Source organism: Spea bombifrons, chromosome 1, assembly GCF_027358695.1.
Source record: "Spea bombifrons isolate aSpeBom1 chromosome 1, aSpeBom1.2.pri, whole genome shotgun sequence".
Lineage (NCBI taxonomy): Eukaryota > Metazoa > Chordata > Amphibia > Anura > Pelobatidae > Spea > Spea bombifrons.
The window spans coordinates 84165945-84183264 of NC_071087.1; the positions used below are offsets into that span (position 1 = coordinate 84165945).

Genomic DNA, 17320 nt, shown 5'->3' on the forward strand with positions numbered 1-17320 from the left:
GTCAGTGTAGATTCTGTGGAAACATGATGACTTATCCCCCTTTTTTGATTCTACCCCCTTTCATCATATGCTTTCTCTCTCCTCACTTTATTTTCTCTTGCCACTTCTCCTTTCTCTTTTTTTGTTTTTGCCTTTCTCTATAGCCTGTGGCCACACCCTGAACAAGCCTCACTCATCCAAACAAAACCAAGTAAGTGTCCAGGAAACCACACATCAGAAATGTACAACCTTACTTCCACATGATACCTCACGTAACTAAAGTACATTTTTTCTGCTTTGGGTTAAGTTTATGCAACAGGAGGGGACTGTCAGCTCCCAGCCCAGGAGGAAAGCCTACCCATATAGTCTAGTTTGGCAGAGAATATGCTCAGTGAGCAACAAGGACTGCACAGAGTCAATTCAGTGTTCTAATGCCCCTTTAAGCTCACGTGATTGGCTATTTTTGGAATTGAAAAGATAAACACAAAAGAAAAAGGCTTTTGGTAGAGTCCCGAATCTTCCAATTAGAGAAGACCAAGGGAAAATTGTCCTCCCTTGGTACCTCTCATCCTGCTGAACATTGAGCATTACTATGAACATTGCATACGGTGAAGGTCTAAAGAATTAGCTTACATTTATCCTGCCCAGTATCTGCATTCACTCCTTACTTATATAGTATAGATAAATATGGTGTCCAAAAAACTAAATCTCATTTCTGTATATTCTCTGTAATATTATAACAGCACCGAGCCTTGCCACTTTCTAAGCTTCATCAACTTATACATTATGAGCAACAAAACATAACATCAGTAGTATGGAACTAGAAATGCCAATGTGCTGACGTCAATAGCTCCTGATAGACAAGACTTAAGGAGGAAGCTGCAGAGGGGGTATTGCTCCACGCATAGCAAAAGGTTTCTGTAGTTCAATTTTTTTTAATTAGGCAAATCCGTGTGCCTTGTATACAGTGATAATAGCCCTTTCCTTGATCTATAATTCTCCCCGTGAAAAAATACATTAGATACAGTGGGAGTCAAATAAAAATTGTATGTTTAGAAGAGCGCTCTTAGGTGTTAAAAGCTTATGTAATTTTAGATATTTTTCTATGTTGGGCAAACAAAAGGTGTACGCTTCAGAGGCCATTTTCTCAGGTGACATTTTATAAACTTGTTGACTGTTTTGTCAATTTGGTGTTAATAAAACAAGTTTTCTGTGACTATTCAACAATGGGGTGGTATAATTTGTTTCAAATAAGTCAACATGCAAAAAATATGCTGTTGTGGCTGTATATATACAGATTGTTTTACCTTTTAGGGATGTAGAGCTCTAGAATGGACTCATGCCCACCAAACATTCTGAGCTCGTCTAGTTGCCTAGTTAATACCGTTGCTGCCTGTGACCAATGCTTGTTCTTGGTATGGAAACTGTCCCAACAGGTAGGAGAGTATCTGTGTATCTGTGTGTGGGTGTCAGTGTGACAGAGCCTGCCCTGGTGTGTTTGTGTGTGTCTGGGTGTCGGTGTGGCAAAGCCTGTCCGGGTGTGTGTGTCTGGGTGTCGGTGTGACAGAGCCTTTCCTGGTCTGTGTGTTTGGGTGTCAGTGTGGCAGAGCCTGTCCTGGTGTGTGTGTGTCTGGGTGTCGGTGTGACAGAGCCTGTCCTGGTGTGTGTGTCTCGGTGTCGGTGTGACAGAGCCTGTCCTGGTGTGTGTGTCTGGGTGTCGGTGTGACAGAGCCTGTCCTGGTGTGTGTGTTTGGGTGTCAGTGTGGCACAGCCTGTCCTGGTGTGTGTGTCTGGGTGTCGGTGTGAAAGAGCCTGTCCTGGTGTGTGTATGTCTGGGTGTTGGTGTGACAGAGCCTGTCCTGGTGTGTGTGTGTTTGGGTGTCTGTGTGACAGAACCTGTCCTGGTGTGTGTGTTTGGGTGTCAGTGTGACAGAGCCTGTCCTGGTGTGTGTTTGGGTGTCAGTGTGGCAGAGCCTGTCCTGGTGTGTGTGTGTTTGGGTGTCGGTGTGGCAGAGCCTGTCCTGGTGTGTGTGTGTGTTTGGGTGTCGGTGTGGCAGAGCCTGTCCTGGTGTGTGTGTTTGGGTGTCAGTGTGACAGAGCCTGTCCTGGTGTGTGTGTTTGGGTGTCGGTGTGGCAGAGCCTGTCATGGTGTGTGTGTGTCTGAGTTTCGGTGTGGCAGAGCCTGTCCTGGTGTGTGTGTTTGGGTGTCTGTGTGGCAGAGCCTGTCCTGGTGTGTGTTTGGGTGTCAGTGTGACAGAGCCTGTCCTGGTGTGTGTGTGTGTTTGGGTGTCTGGGTGGCAGAGCCTGTCCTGGTGTGTGTGTTTGGGTGTCGGTGTGGCAGAGCCTGTCCTGGTGTGTGTTTGGGTGTCAGTGTGGCAGAGCCTGTCCTGGTGTGTGTGTGTTTGGGTGTCTGTGTGGCAGAGCCTGTCCTGGTGTGTGTGTGTGTGTTTGGGTGTCTGTGTGACATAGCCTGTCCTGGTGTGTGTGTGTCCTGGCACTTTACTTACTGCAGGAATAAATAGAACTATTTAATTTTAACTTCTGGAGATAAAACGTCTCCTGAATTTGTAGTCATTTCAGAGGACAAACATTCTAGGCCCAGAAATCAGTGAGAGGAAAAGTAAAGGTTTTGTGTTATTTACTCAGTTCCAATCTGCATATTTTATTGAAAAAGGATTAGTGGCACTAAATTGTGGTTTCAGGCGTCCCGTGTATGATGACTTTTTTAGTGTATGGATGTACTCCCAATCCCATCACATAAGATTTTATCTCATATATCTGCCGAGCTCTGATGTCATCTTTATCCAGCACACGTGGATGGTGAGGAGTTAAGATTCTGTCCATTCCCAGGTACTTATTTGGGCTTTTAACCCTTTTGGTTCCTGGGATTTTAATAATAATGTGGTATTCTGTTATCGTAAAGAAACAATTTAATATAGTTTTAAAAAGAATGATTTATAGCTATTTGGATGGTAAATAGTGCGGCTCAGATAGGCGTGTGTAAGGGGTGTGGCGTGTGGGCACAAGAGTTTGACCACTCGATACAATACATGGGGCTGGTGTCCAAATATTTCCAGGGCTGCTATTCATTCTCAGTCCGGCCATGTCACTAGGGCCGTCTTTAACGCAGGGCAAAAGGGGCAGCTGCCCCTTGAAGAGCCGAGGAGTTAAGATTCTGTCTGTTCTGCCTATTTTATTTATTTCCATAAAAAGGCCCACCAAAATCCTTAGCACCAGGCCCATGACGCTCTTAATCCGGCCCTGTTCTCTGCCATTGCGCAGGTTGTCCAGTACCATACTTGCTGTGTGGGATAGGGAAATGCACTGTTCAAAATGGCCCTGTCTTGTCCATGGTCAAAACTTAAGTCAAGTGCCCCCTCACCCATGCAGATGCCAATAAAGGCTACAAAGCATACAAATGTTGATTGTGGAAGCACACATAGATTTTAAAAGGTTGGGGCATCTACCGTATTTATATAAATTCAGAATTCTGCATAGTATTTATAGATTTATTCCCTACACTTATTTACAGCATTTTTTGTTAGCAAAGGAAAACTTCATCTCAATGAATTAATTATACATTATGTAGGGCCAACTTAACCCATGTCAAAGCATACATAATGTCGTAATATCTTAATGTATAATTTAGAGAAAAAACCCCACATCATGAACACTGATTAGGTTAGAAAATCCACACTTTAAGCAATGCATTACTTGTCTCAGCACTGTACAGGACTTACCTACAAGTAAAACAGATTCTCTATTTGTAATAAGTGAAGTCTCAATTTTTCTGCTTTATTTTACAAAACAAAACTGAGAGCTTCTATTGAGACTGCAGGAAATCAGATTATAGAAACATAGACTTTGACAGCAGATGAGAACCATTCAGCACATGTTTTCTTGATGTAAGGATTCACACCTTAATCAGTTCTTGGACTCCTCTTAGATTCAATAAACTGTTATGCCATCCCATGCATGTTTAAATTACCTCTACCACCTGTGCTGGGAGGATGTTCCATTTATCTACCACCCTCTCGGTAACGTAAAATGTCCTTAAATTACGTCTAAATGTTTTTGGTTTTTTTTTTTCAGGTTTATGAATTGGCTACAGAGAAATAAATCAGAGGCGTAAAAACATAGTACTGCCACACAGACCCAACACAGTAAAGTAGATGGAAAACTGGCATGGTAACTGCTGTAGGGATGGATATCCAGCTTGGCAGAAATGCCAGAAGGGTAGCCTTCACTCATTTTGCCCACCATTCCCTTCCTGTGCAATAGACTTTGTTGAACGAGTGTCCATTTTCCAAGGCAAAGCCAAAAATTGGCACTCTCATTTTAAAGGGACACTCCAGCAATAATATGCACTTTAATACATATGATAACGCTGAGGTCCCCATTACAAATATACGGAGGGGATTCTACAAAAGTTTCCCATACGTATTTATCACTTTCCCTGTCTCACAGGCTAGTTGCAGTGCAGCGTTTGGTCATACACGTTTCCTGCCGGATATACTTACCACCATTTGGCTCTGGGTGGTGAGGGTTATTGGGTTATTGGGGATTCCATCATGCACATGGGCTGATAGCGCTATTGTTGGTTTCACTGGGAGCACTTCAATAGCGTGACACGGACCACGGAGGTGTTCTTCTGCAACTCCAGAGCTGCAGCTTCTCCTAAAGGTAAGCAATTCTTTCCCCCCTTTTTTCAACATTTTGAAGAATGCATATTAAACTACTCATAAAGTACCTTAATATGCACTCTTGTTTGGCGAAGCTTCATGAGACATTAGGCCTGTCCTTTAAGTTTCCTTCTGGGCATCATCAAGGCCTTTAGTATGAACCTTTTTAATTTTAGATCTGTAGAGTAGAACAGTTGGGAAATCGGCATTTGCGTATCCTTGGTTTGTGTTTCCTACTAGAATAGGTTGTACAAAATTTCCATCCAATGGACAACCGTCAGAATAAATTTCTTAAAATATTTCTCAAAATGTGAACATTATACTACATCAAACACTTAACGGCTATGCTTTTCTAAAATGTACATTGAACTGTATTTTTGACATATATAGTATGCATTCAATTAAAGCCACGGTACGGCCACTTATGTCAAAGATCACTGAAACCCCAACCCACGGCAACTTACAAGGCCAGCTAAAAAAAGATTTCGATATTAAAAGATCCTCTCATCTTTGGTTGAACGATCGCAGAACTGACCGTTAACGACAATGCATTAATTATATTATATAGAAAGATATAGAGGCTAATATGTGGCTAATATTCTAACTTTTTCAATTTTGGTCTTTTCCAGTGTCAGTGAAAAGGCAGGCTTTTCATTTCCTCTTTGTTAGGGGAGATCAGCAAAACTACACAGTAAGGTTCAGTGATTCTTGCCATCGTAATAGCGTGTCGATATTATTGGGAGGGAACTGTCTATGGAAAATCCAAAACCTGCTTTCAACATCATCTACAGTCGGCCCTCTGAAATAACAAGACGACGGGAAATGACAGTTTTACCTGATGTACCGTAAAGCTTCTTCTGTATCTTTGTTTTCAAATCCGGAGTTGCTCATTTTCCCTGGATTGTGGCTATCTCAGTGTGTCTCGGGATCTGGCTGCTCACAGCTGAATGTCTGTGTGCGGCTGGGTATAGATATACAGAGGCAAGAATTAGCCAGTCAGCAGCCAGCAGTGGGGTCTAAATTCCACCGGATTGGATGCCACACACAGGTGCTAGCTGCTCATGTGCATTTAACCCCTCAACTGAATTACAGAATACAATGGCTGATGAGTGTTTCCCTATTCAGCATACCCATTTGATACAAGTCTCTGGACTTTAAACGTATTAAGGATTATGTACAATGTAATGTTTGAGTTAGTCCTTATCTGTTTACCATTCCTGAGCCCCCCTTTTCTACTGTTATTTCTGCCCTCTCTAGCTTCACTTTGCCTTGTTCTTGTAAGCCTTTTGAGATGCACACCACTGGCATTCAGAGAGTTAATAGGAATGTCATGTAGATTCCAAACAGTATTTTAGAACCAACTCTGGCAAAGTAATGCTTCTGTACGACAGCCACTAAATCGAAGGTGATCTAGGCACTTTGGAACCTGATGTTCATTTTATAATAGAAATAGAGACTACATTCAGTAGAAATACACCAATCAGCCACAACATTATGATCACTGACAGGTGAAGGGAATAATTATTTATTGTTTTATATAAATGCCATAAAATTCCGTAGCGCTGTACAGTGGGTAGACCGGACATAACAAGTCGTATGTAACATAACAATTTGATTTACAGAAATAACAGGTGAGGAGGGCTTTGCTCAAATGAGCTTACTGATAATCTTGTTATCGCGGCAGCTGTCAGTGGGTGGGATATATTAGGCAGCAAGTGAACATTTAGTCGTCAAAGTTAATGTGTTAGAAGCAGGAAAAATGGGCAAGTGTAATGATCTGAGTGACTTTGACAAGGGGCAAATTGCAATGGCTAGATGACTGGGTCTCAGGATTTCCAAAACTGCAGCTCTTGTGGGGTGTTCCCAGTCTGCAGTGGTCAGTTCCTATCAACAGTGGCACACAGAAGGAAAAGCAGTGAATTAGTGACAGGGTCAGGAGAAGCCAAGGCTTATTGATGCACTTTGGGGGCAAAGGCTGGCCTGTGTGGCGAAATCCAATAGACGAGCTACTATAGCTCAAATTGCTGAAAAAGTTAATGCTGCTTCTGACAGAAAGCCATCAGAAGACACAGTGCATCGCAGTTTGCCGCAGACCAGTCAGGATGCCCATGCTGACCCCTGTCTACTGCCAAGAGCAGTGAACACGTGAGCATAAGAACTGGACCATGAAGCAATGGAAGAAGGTGGCCTGGTCTAATGAATCATGTTTGATGGCCGGTTGCGTCTCTTACCTGGAGAACACATGGCCGGCAAGCCGGCAAAGGCAGTGTGATGCTTTGGGCAATGTTCTGCTGGGAAACCTTGGCTCCTAGCGGTCACGCAGATGTTACTTTCACACGTACCACCTACCTAAGCATTGCTGCAGACCACGAACACCCTTTCATGGACACAGTATTCCCAGATGGCATTGGCCTCTTTCAGCAGGATAATGCTCCCTGCCACAAAACAAAACTGGTTCAGGAGTGTTTTGAAGAACACACTTCAAGGTGATGCCTCTAAATTCCCCAGACCTCAATCCAATCGAGCATCTGTGGGAGGTGCTGGACAAACAAGTCCGATCCATGGAGGCCCTTAAAAGGATTTGCTGCTAGCTTCTTGGTGCCAGATACCACGGCACACCTTCAGAGGTCTAGTGGAGTACATGCCAAAGGGTGGCAAAAGGGACCTACACAATATTAGGCAGGTGGCCATAATGTTATGGTTGATTGGTGTATATGACCACCAACAGCTTACAGTAGTTGTCTTCTATTAAAAATAATATGTACTAGGTCACCTAAGCTCAGGCTGGCAGTGGGGTGGCTCTTGGGTCTCAGTTCCATGTTTACTGTGCTATACATGGTATGTGTGATGCTTCAGAATTCACCTTATGCCTCTAAGTGGAAGTATGCTATATGAACAAATTTATGTGAACACTGGACCATCATGCCTTTATAGGCTTGTTGCACATTCCGTTCCATAATTCCAGCTATAACAGCCTACACTCTTCCGTGAAGGCTTCCCATCAGATTTTGGAGGGCGTACGTTGGCATTTATGCCCATTCGGCCAAAAGCATTTTGAGACCAGGCACTCATGTTGGACAAGAAGACTTCAATGCTCCTTGCAGGCCACTCAAATTCCTCCAAACTATGTATTTATGAACCTTGCTTTGTGCAATGGGGCACAGTCACGCTGTATCAAGAAAGGGTGTTTCCCCAAACTGATGCCACAAAGTTGGAAGCATACAATTGTCTGAAATGTCTTTGATGTAGCGTTGACGTTATCCTTGCACTGGGAGTGACAAGAATCAATCTGGGTAGTCTCTGAAGAGAACTACCAGATGACCTTCAGTAATTGCCATATGTATATGTCCCTAAGTAAAGGATTGTGCAACACTCTAGAAACACATGACATTCTAATAATAATAATAAAAAAAACACCAGCTGAGACTTCCACCCAAATTTGTGTGCATATCTGGTGCTCGTTTACCCTCATCAGTAGCAACTGATTTCCACAAACCTGTCTCCAAAATGTTTACTAACCTGACCAGTCTGAAAACCAGCACAGCTGAATGTATCCCAAAGAGAATACCGACCATATCACAGTAATATAGAAGAATATTCTATATACAATGCACAATGTTACAAATAAAATATTTAGAACTTCATGCCCACACTTCTGATATCAGTTTTATCAATTATTAAACATATCCAATGGCACAGAACAAATCTGTGGGCTCTTTTATATGAAGTAATGTCAGTTAGGCATGATATGTGCACTTATATATAGTGTGTGTGTGTAATATATATATACACACACACACACAGTACCATATCATTATTACAATTGTAAATGTACTTAAAAGTAATAAAAAGCACTTTTAAAACAATTCTACCATTCCGAACCATTCGCAGTGCTTTTTCCCTGCGTAGCTTTTTCCATTACTTAAATGTTTCTTAAAAGGTGCTGTTTCCCTTAGGGCACACATAATTTGGTACACTTTATAGCAAGTTTCGTAAATAACCCTCAGGTGGTGTATAATTTTGTTCTTTCCTCTGGAGCTTTAATCAGTAAAAAAGTTTAATCTATGTGAAAGTCTAACATTGCCCGCCATATCACACAAAAAGTAAGCATTTCTATCCTAGAATTATTTTTGCAAATTATCTTAGGTATTCAGCAACAGGAGGAAGGATGCCTCTAATACCACATTTAGTTACGTTCAGGGGCAGATAAAATATCTATAGTTTGTGTTTTGTTTTACTATCACTGCAATTACTTACTATTTTCTGATTAGAAAAATCCTTTTCATACTACCTGTGGTAAATAATAATAGCTTGGTGTCAATCATCTAGCTAGACACTCAGAACTAATTCAAGTGTTTTTATTGGATTTGAAGTACGGTAGTTTGTGAAGTTTATCGGTGCAAAATAAAATAAAAGCAAACTTTTGGTCAATGCTAACATACAGTACTTTATATGGCACAGTATGTTATGCTAAAGAAAAATATTTTTGTGGTACTTGCACTTTAGTTTCACTCCATGATCTGTTAACCACATCCTGATTTTTAATTTAGACCTAGAACCCAATGACAGAAGACCAAAGCCAACAAAAGCACTCATTAGCACACATTGCCAAATCCCAAGTACAAAATGTACAGGCTCAGAGAGATGTAGAATTTTATTTTCCGGATGCTAATACAGACTTTTGGAGTAGATGCCATGGGTCAGACGTACCACTGCAAACCAAATCTCTTTCTGACAAGTTCTTCCCTTGGCTGCAGGTTGTATAGCTCATTCAGAGTCGGGGTCACCCAGCGATCAGTGTTGAAAGTGGACTCTCCAACCTGCCAAAGAAGTCACATAGCAAAAGTAAGCCATTTAGCTCAAGGGAAGCGATATATGTAGCAACAGGTACCAAGCCAGGGATCCAAGACGTGTCAGGTGGCAATGCTTTTACTTTGCTTTGAATGTACACCGCATGTAATTAGTTAACAAGCTTTTTATGTTGCACTACAGTAGACAAAGCTATTTAAAAAATCATAATTTTATGATCGCCTGGCTCCGAGTGCTGCTTTTGGGTCCACAGGCAGATTGATTGTTTCATCTCCGTGGTTGATGCAGCTCCACGATGGTAGTGTGGGTGAACGAGATGCTTTTTATGGACTATTTTAAAAGAACACTTCAGCCAATGTTCATATTAAATGCACATTGGAGTCCATTTCACATATGGTTAAATGCACCGGAGCCTAAGTGTGTTGGGGCAGCATTCTGTACTTACTGGAATTGTTAAACTAGTCTCTTTTTCTCAAAAACCTCTACTGAACACAAGATGGCTCATTATTTTTTTCCATGCTCAGTAAAATTCTTGTTCTAATCAATAGGAGCTGAGCTCCGATTAAAATCAAGCACCAGCGCATTTGTATGTATGCTAACATGTTATTGGCTACTGCTTCAGTGGGATTGCTACTAAAGTGTGTGCAGGTTTAAATAAGAATGCTTCCTGTTTTCAGTAGAGGCAGCTAGGTGATGATTTAAATGACAGAATTTCTAATACATAAAGAATGCACGTTTCAGTGTGCATGCAGTAAAAAGCATGACCGCACTCCAATGTGCATAAAATAATTAACACGACTATTCCTTTACAAGTGCCCAATACTGAAATAAATAATCTGATAAGATTACAGATCTGCTATAAAGCATTTAGTGTTCAGAAAAGCATCCTGTGCACTGTTCATGATATTTTAAATAAATGCGAATCTTGAAACAAAGTAACAGAGATACAAATGATCATCAAGTACATTACTATTTTACTTTTAAACCAGATCCTTACCTTCCACCCTGGTACGTCTTTCATAATAACGGCCTCTTCCTCCAGGTTTTGTCTCAACTGTCGTAACATTCTAATCGAGAAAACACTGGTCAGTGTTTCAGCCTTAATTGACATTTGCGTTACGTGCCATACCAACATTTTAGAAATTGCTCCCCAATGCATAAGTGGAGAGAATACATTTATTGGACTTATGGTCTATATTAATCTTATGATGCAGTACGACAAAAAGAAAAGAACGCCCTTAAAGCCACTGCACCGTTTTAAACATGTTCTACCCTAACTTAATTAAAAAAAAAAAAAACCTACATGGTGCTTTATCTACCCATCACTCTTAGGCCGGATTACCAAACACACTGCTAATGTGCATCTGCATTGAATGGAAATACGAAAAAAAATTCAAAACTATTCAATAGATTTTATTTTAAGAACTCAACGGGGGCAGCCAGACACAAATATGTATTACATTTACCAGAATAGACTCCCTTTGCATAATTAATCATCTTAATATATTCTGGCTCCTCACAACTGGCATAATCAGAACTTTTTGTTCTATAACACAATTCTATTAATGTAATTCAATGCTTTGATTGCCACTTGGGTGCTTTGCTAACAATTACAATCATTACATAGGAGCTGTAGCATCTTACTGGAAGAAAAAGTACAATACGTTTTATGTATTCGTTTTATGTAGTCCTCTGGCAACATGTCAAGCAACTCCTACATGCATTATATAAAATTGTACTGCTCACAGCCATTTGGTTTTTTTTAGTACATGCCAAATGTTTGATCAGTAGAGAGGATGAGGTAGTTAAAAGTATCAGTCATGACATGAAAGGTGCACATGCAGCTCAGATAAACAGGACTGGTTATTAATGGAATAACTAATATTAATTTGAAGCGGGCAACTTCAAAGGGAAGATCAATACTTTATTCCTCTGTCTCAAGGATCAGGGAAGCAAGCAAGTTTAAGATTGTACCTGCTGCAACCAGTCTGTGTTAATCACAAAATAAGCTGCTAATGCCCCATCAATCAAAAAGGAATAGAGCCAGACACTGGGGCAGGGTCTTCAATATCTATGAATATTCTTGAGCACACCTAAATATATTTGTTAACAGATATATTAAACAAATGCAGCCCCTTCCTGTGGTTTTCAGGTTGGACACCTTAATCCTGACAATCTATGAATAAGGCAGGCTGGAGACAAGCCCTTGACAAGCAGTAGTTATGTATAAATCGTATAAGTGCAGTTTGCAAAACCAGACAGCAGCATGCAGGGTGTAAAGGTGTCAGAGTTTATCTGGCAGATCTGGCAAACCCAGTCCCATCAATATATGCATTACAAATTAACAATAAGAGCTTCTTGCCAAAAGACTGACTGCGCTACGCCAGGTACATCACAGGTTAATGACGACTTAATATAAACCTCTTACCGTCTGTCTGATTCAGCCTGAAGGAGGGGTAAAATAGCTACACGGGTTTCTAGATCTTCAATTAGCAGCCGCCTAGAAGATAAAGTCAAAGTGTTGAGTAAATGAATGAGCTCATTCATAACAACGACTGATAACGATATAAAATTACTAAAGTGTACATACTTCGATTAAGAGGCAATGTTAAGGTAATACAGCATTAGCAAGGAATGGCTTGAGAAGTCCACTTGAGAAGACTCAGAAACAGAATACATTATATACTTTTCCACTCTTGCTAACTTTTATTAGGCTTGTTACAAAGTCTTCATTCATCTTCAACTATGTCAAATCGGAATCACTCTAAAGCTTGAGAGACGTGTTGCAACTTTTAGCATAAGTAAATAAATTTACCAAAACTACTTACAGCTTGTGCTTTTTGTTTGTCAATCAGTATAATTGTTTTGGAAAATGTTGGCAGCTGGAGACTTGTGGCTGCCTGTGGCAGTGCCAGCATTATCCAACCATCTTACTGTCCTGATGTTATCATACAAATCCTCTGGCAAATGGAGCAAAGGATGCCGAAAGCAATCAACACCTTACCCATCAGGGAGGCCAATTTTTGGCTATTGCCTTTTAGTGGCGGTTGTAAAGCTTTGGACAAATTCTGTACTAGAAAGAAGTGTCAGATTGACTCATAATGTGTTAACCTCAGAGCATATTACAATATATGGTAATTCACATTGTTTTAATTTGACTCGGTATAAACATGAATAAGTACAATAGTTGCTACTGGGAGGAGTCAAAAAACATCAGAACCAAGCTAATCTGGGAGCTAGATCGGACACTTAGTATCTCTAGCAAATGTTTATCTGTAACAATAAAGGAAGCACTTATTCTATTTGCACCAACTCAAATGCCACAGGGAATGTATATTCACAAACCTTGCCGCTTTTGGATGTAGCGGTGTATCAAACGCTCACAGTATAGTGTCTATGTCTAATGTCAGCAATCCACGGAGCTGAAAGCAGGTATGGTGCACTGGAGTAATGGTTCAAATAACAGTAACTCAAGCTTCAAGATATTCACAACCGTTTTAATCTCCAATGCAGTATGAAACAATAGGTCTGGTACATGTGGCTTTCGACAAAAGAAGCACAGGGAACATAAATCCAGGAGTCCTACCAGTTTTGGCGTACTAGCTGCCCTAATCACCTTGATGATGGCGTCTAGCATGCCAAAACAGATCAGAGTCACGTATGCTGCCTGTTGTGCACCAGACTTTGGATTTTTATAGCAGACGGAACTTGGTCAACCTAACCGTTGAATATTTTCCACAATAAACCCTCTACCAGAAGTTAATAGAATATTTTAATTCAGTACCAGCAGTCATCACTTTGATAAGTAAATCACAAGCAAGAGGCAAGCATGCCTTGCGATTTTAAAGCGTGGTCCAACTATCTAATACACACCTTCTTTCTCTGTTCCAACGGAATATGCTCCAATAACCAAAGAGCAAGGTGCCAATGCCAACAGCAAACATGGAGTAACCTGGAGGGGAAAGAAAAGTTAGACTGCGCACGTTTCTAAAATAGCATTACAACTGAAGGCTACCCGTTACACACAGTCCTTTAACTGGATAGCATTTCGCCTTTTTATTTTTGTGTAGGATAACAGATATTGCCAGTGAGCCCCTCAAGCCATTTCTTTCTCAGTGACAAGCTTTCATTCATGGGGCCAGTGAGTAACCTCACTCTGTGACAGCTTCCATTTACGTGGGTCTGCCTCCACAACCCGACTCAGAGCATACGTTTCACCCAAAAACGACATTATATAAAACAAAACAAAGACAAATGCTGGAAGTCTAAGGCAGCCTCACGGAAGCCACCTTCTCCTGTCACTTCTTGCGACTGCCCTCCCACTTACCGCTCAAACCACGGCGGGGGAGATTTCTCTTATAATCTATGGGTCCATAACCTCCCGGAGGAGGCATGTCCTGCTTCACCTTGGACGCCGCCATCTTCCCCCTCCCGTCAGTCTCCTACTCTCTCTAACCAGAGAACCGGTCTCCGCAAGATTACGTCACTACAGACACGACGGGTACCCGTCGGATATCCAACTCCATCTTTAGTGTGGCATGAACGGCCGTACTCTCGTACCGCCCCACTGGTGAAATGGCCAATAAAGAATGCGCTTGCTTTAGGGGCGGGGTTTGTTAAGACATGTCTGGGGAAAACTTGTGTATGTGAGTTAGACACGCTGAGGCGCGTTGTATCTATTTCGAGCAGCAGTAGAATTCTGTAATACACGCAGAGCCAGAAAGCCTCGCTGAGCTCCAAGATAAGAGCGCCATCAGTGAGGGAAAGACGGACAGACGGATGTAAGAAATAGAAAATGGCCAAATTAAACAGGGACACTTGGTGGATGTGCAGTAACCTTCCGCAGGACAGTGTTAAGTTAACAAAAAGAAAACACTTTGCAATATACAAGACCAGCTAATCATTGGTGGCCCTGTTATATTGCATGAGTCAGCACATGAGGGGTTAATGTTTCTGTGATCCAGGTAAATAGTGCTGCTTTGATTACCCCCTATACATTGATGTTCCAGCCGGAATGCTCTGACACTCTTTGTATTCACAACTGGGGAGGGGGGAGATGGGGTGATACTGCCTTGGGGCAGCTAGCTCTAGGTGAGGGCTGACAAGGAGGGATTGGGGGGACTAGACCTTGGCTAGTTTGAATAGATAATAACACTATTTTAATTGTTGCTAGGTTGTAAAGGTAGCTGTAATGCGAAAAGAGATCTTTATATCTTTTTATATCTAATATATATTGTCTATTATATCTAAAATAAATTAGACATGTTTTCGGATTTGTAGGACGTAATTTGGAAGAAATTTTGTTAATTCGTTCAAATGTACTACACCAAGCCAGAATAATACAGACAGATCTGCTGAGCATTTCTATACCTCTCTTTTCTCTGTCAAGCCATCTACATAATTCCTGCCACTTGGAGTACTTCCGCTAAAGGGCGGAGCCCAGCTTAGCCTCACGAGGACAGCCTCTCCCCATTCCTCCAACCGGGAGAGAGGGAGTGTGCAGAGGCTCCACCCCTTTGCAGAAGCTCTCCAGGAGGTCTTGATAATGCAGCGGACAGTGGGGAGACCAAAAAAGAATAAAAAAACAAGTAGAAGTTAAGATCAAGAGGCACCACAGAGGAAGCGCGTCTGAAGTTTGCCATAGTACACTTCACACTCTACAATGCTACTGGGAAAATATTTTGTGGATTGATGAAACTAAGCTTGAATTGTTTGCAAAGAACACACAGCACTACACATGGCGTAAAAAGGGCACCGCATACATGCATGAAAACATCATCCCAACAGTGAAGTACATTGGAGGGAGCATTATGATTTGTGGCTTCTTTGCTGCCTCAGGGCCTGGACTGATTGCCACCATTGAGGGGACAATGGATTCCCAAGTTTATCAAGGTATCAGACACGAAAATGCCAGGATGACTGTCCACCAGCTGAAGCTCAGTAGAAGTTGGGTGATGCAGCAGGACAATGACCCTAAACATCAAATTATACTACAGAATAGCTTAAAAAACTGCTTTTTGGAGTGACCCAGTCAGAGCACAGATCTTAACCCATTGGAGATGCTGTTAAATGACTTCAAGATAGCCATTCATACCACCCTACGTATATGGCTGAGCTTAAGCAGTTCTCACTTTTCCACTGGCATTGTGAATGTTTAATGGGTGTGTTCAATAAAAACAACAGTATCATTGTTTGTGTGTTATTAGCTTAAGCACATTGTGTGTATTTATACTTATGACTTAGATGTAGATTAGATCACATTTTGTGAATAATTAATGCAGAAAACCAATCATTCCAAGGGGCTCACTTACTTTTCCTTGTCACTGTACATCCAATTTTAATATTTAGCAGGTTTGAAATACCTTTGGTGGTCAGTATAAAACAAGTAGGAAACTTCACAGAGCTTGCTCACAGTAAGAGCTTGGTTTTCACAACATGACATTTACTGTTTGTGCACACAGAGGTTAGTGCAACACAAGAGGTAGAGAAACAAAGCAAAGCCATAAATTTATTCTTTCAATTTGTAAGGACTCATGCCCACCATACATTGTGAGCAAACACGGAGATCTCACTCATCTAGCTATATGTATGCATGCTTGGAACAGCAGTTCCAAGTTCCATCATGTGGTGAGTGTGAGCAAGTGGCCTTCCTGGAAGCTCAGACACAAAGATATTGACAGCCTTGAGAAGAGTATCTTGCTCATTGAGCAGAGGTTAGATGGGGCACCAAGCAATGAGGGTGGAGATCAGTCAGAAGAAGGGAAGAGTGCAGCCAATCCTGAATTCCATCCCATCAAATTTGAAAATGTTAGGAAGGTAGTGGAATTGCTGGATAAAACTGTTTTTCCTAACAGCTCGTCTAGTGTAGAGGAGATCCAGAAGAAAGCAAACCTAGGCAGGTCGTGGTGGTAGGGGTCTCTATTATTAAGAGTTATCTACCACAACAACATGGAACATGGCAGTGGCGCTAATTGTATGCTTTCAAATAGCATAAATTTAACTAGTAAGATAGGAGAATTGGAGATGATAGCTCAAATGGAGGACCTTGAGTTAATTAGCATAACAGAAACATGGTGGGGTCACATGCATGATTGGTTAACCAATTTAGAGGGCTACACGTTGTGCAGAAAAGATAGGTCAAACAAAGGAGCAAGAGTGGTCGGTATGTTAAACAGCAACATTGCCTCATTTGTGGGAAGACATACATGACAGTAGTGAATTTATGGAACCCTTGTGGTTGAAATAGTGGAGGTAGAGCTGGCCAGAAAATATTACCAGGTATTTGTTACAAACCACCAAACATGGGTGATCTTGAAGAATTACAACTGTTATTGCACATAGAAAATGCTTCTTAATTAAGGAGAACTATAACTATGGGGGGATTAAATTATCCGGAAAGTGAACCTGTAGTTCCTCAAAGGGGAAGAGTTTTTTGGGTATGACGAAACAGAACTGGTTAGATCAGTTAGTGGAAGAGCCTACCAGATATTTATTATTGCTGGACATGATGATCACAAAGATTGTAGAAATCCTATCAAACATTCAAGTGTGGACATTAAGGAAAGTGATCACAACATGGATTATTTTGAAATGCCCTCGGTTAAACCGTGTTGTTGGGTTACTAAAATATGGCTTATTTTACTCTCTGAAGCTCTTTTTCAGGTAAAAGTACAGAAGAAAAATGGATGATCTTTAAAACACTGTTGGAAGAGGCAACAGATAAGTACCTACGTTGTGACATATGATGTTTTGACACCATACAAATAGCAGATAACAGATGGCGGTGGTAAAGGACACGTTTTCTAGCTGGACATGCGTCTTAAGTGGTGTATCAAGGGTCTGTCCTTGAT

At 41.3% G+C, this 17320-nt stretch overlaps 2 protein-coding genes across 3 annotated transcripts in view; both read right to left on the reverse strand.

The window, feature by feature from the left end:
- YJEFN3 (YjeF N-terminal domain containing 3) overlaps window positions 1-5587 on the reverse strand; it is a 35075-nt gene extending 29488 nt beyond the window's left edge. The window contains exon 1 of one of the 2 annotated variants that reach the window (XM_053465773.1): window positions 5497-5587. In XM_053465773.1, the coding sequence (XP_053321748.1) occupies window positions 5497-5552 (56 nt within the window). In that variant the 5' untranslated portion in view covers window positions 5553-5587. The remainder of the gene's footprint in view (window positions 1-5496) is intronic. The other variant, XM_053465772.1, reaches the window with a different exon arrangement.
- A 3710-nt stretch (window positions 5588-9297) lies between these two features.
- On the reverse strand, window positions 9298-13951 carry NDUFA13 (NADH:ubiquinone oxidoreductase subunit A13). Its single transcript, XM_053456328.1, has 5 exons — window positions 13798-13951; window positions 13344-13422; window positions 11899-11970; window positions 10468-10537; window positions 9298-9481 (listed from the first exon to the last, which is right to left on the reverse strand). Exons 1-5 carry the CDS (start codon window positions 13889-13891, stop codon window positions 9362-9364), a joined length of 435 nt encoding a protein of 144 aa, XP_053312303.1. The 5' UTR covers window positions 13892-13951; the 3' UTR covers window positions 9298-9361.
- Window positions 13952-17320: the final 3369 nt, after the last annotated feature.

Excerpts from the sequence above, each read along its gene's own strand:
- NDUFA13 (XM_053456328.1), bottom strand. The coding sequence starts at position 13,891 with ATGGCGGCGTCCAAGGTGAAGCAGGACATGCCTCCTCCGGGAGGTTAT. Across the intron at positions 13,423-13,797 it reads CCCCCGCCGTGGTTTGAGCG|GTTACTCCATGTTTGCTGTT; the intron begins GTAAGTGGGAGG and ends TTTCCCCTCCAG. Across the intron at positions 11,971-13,343 it reads CGTTGGAACAGAGAAAGAAG|GCGGCTGCTAATTGAAGATC; the intron begins GTGTGTATTAGA and ends TTTATCTTCTAG.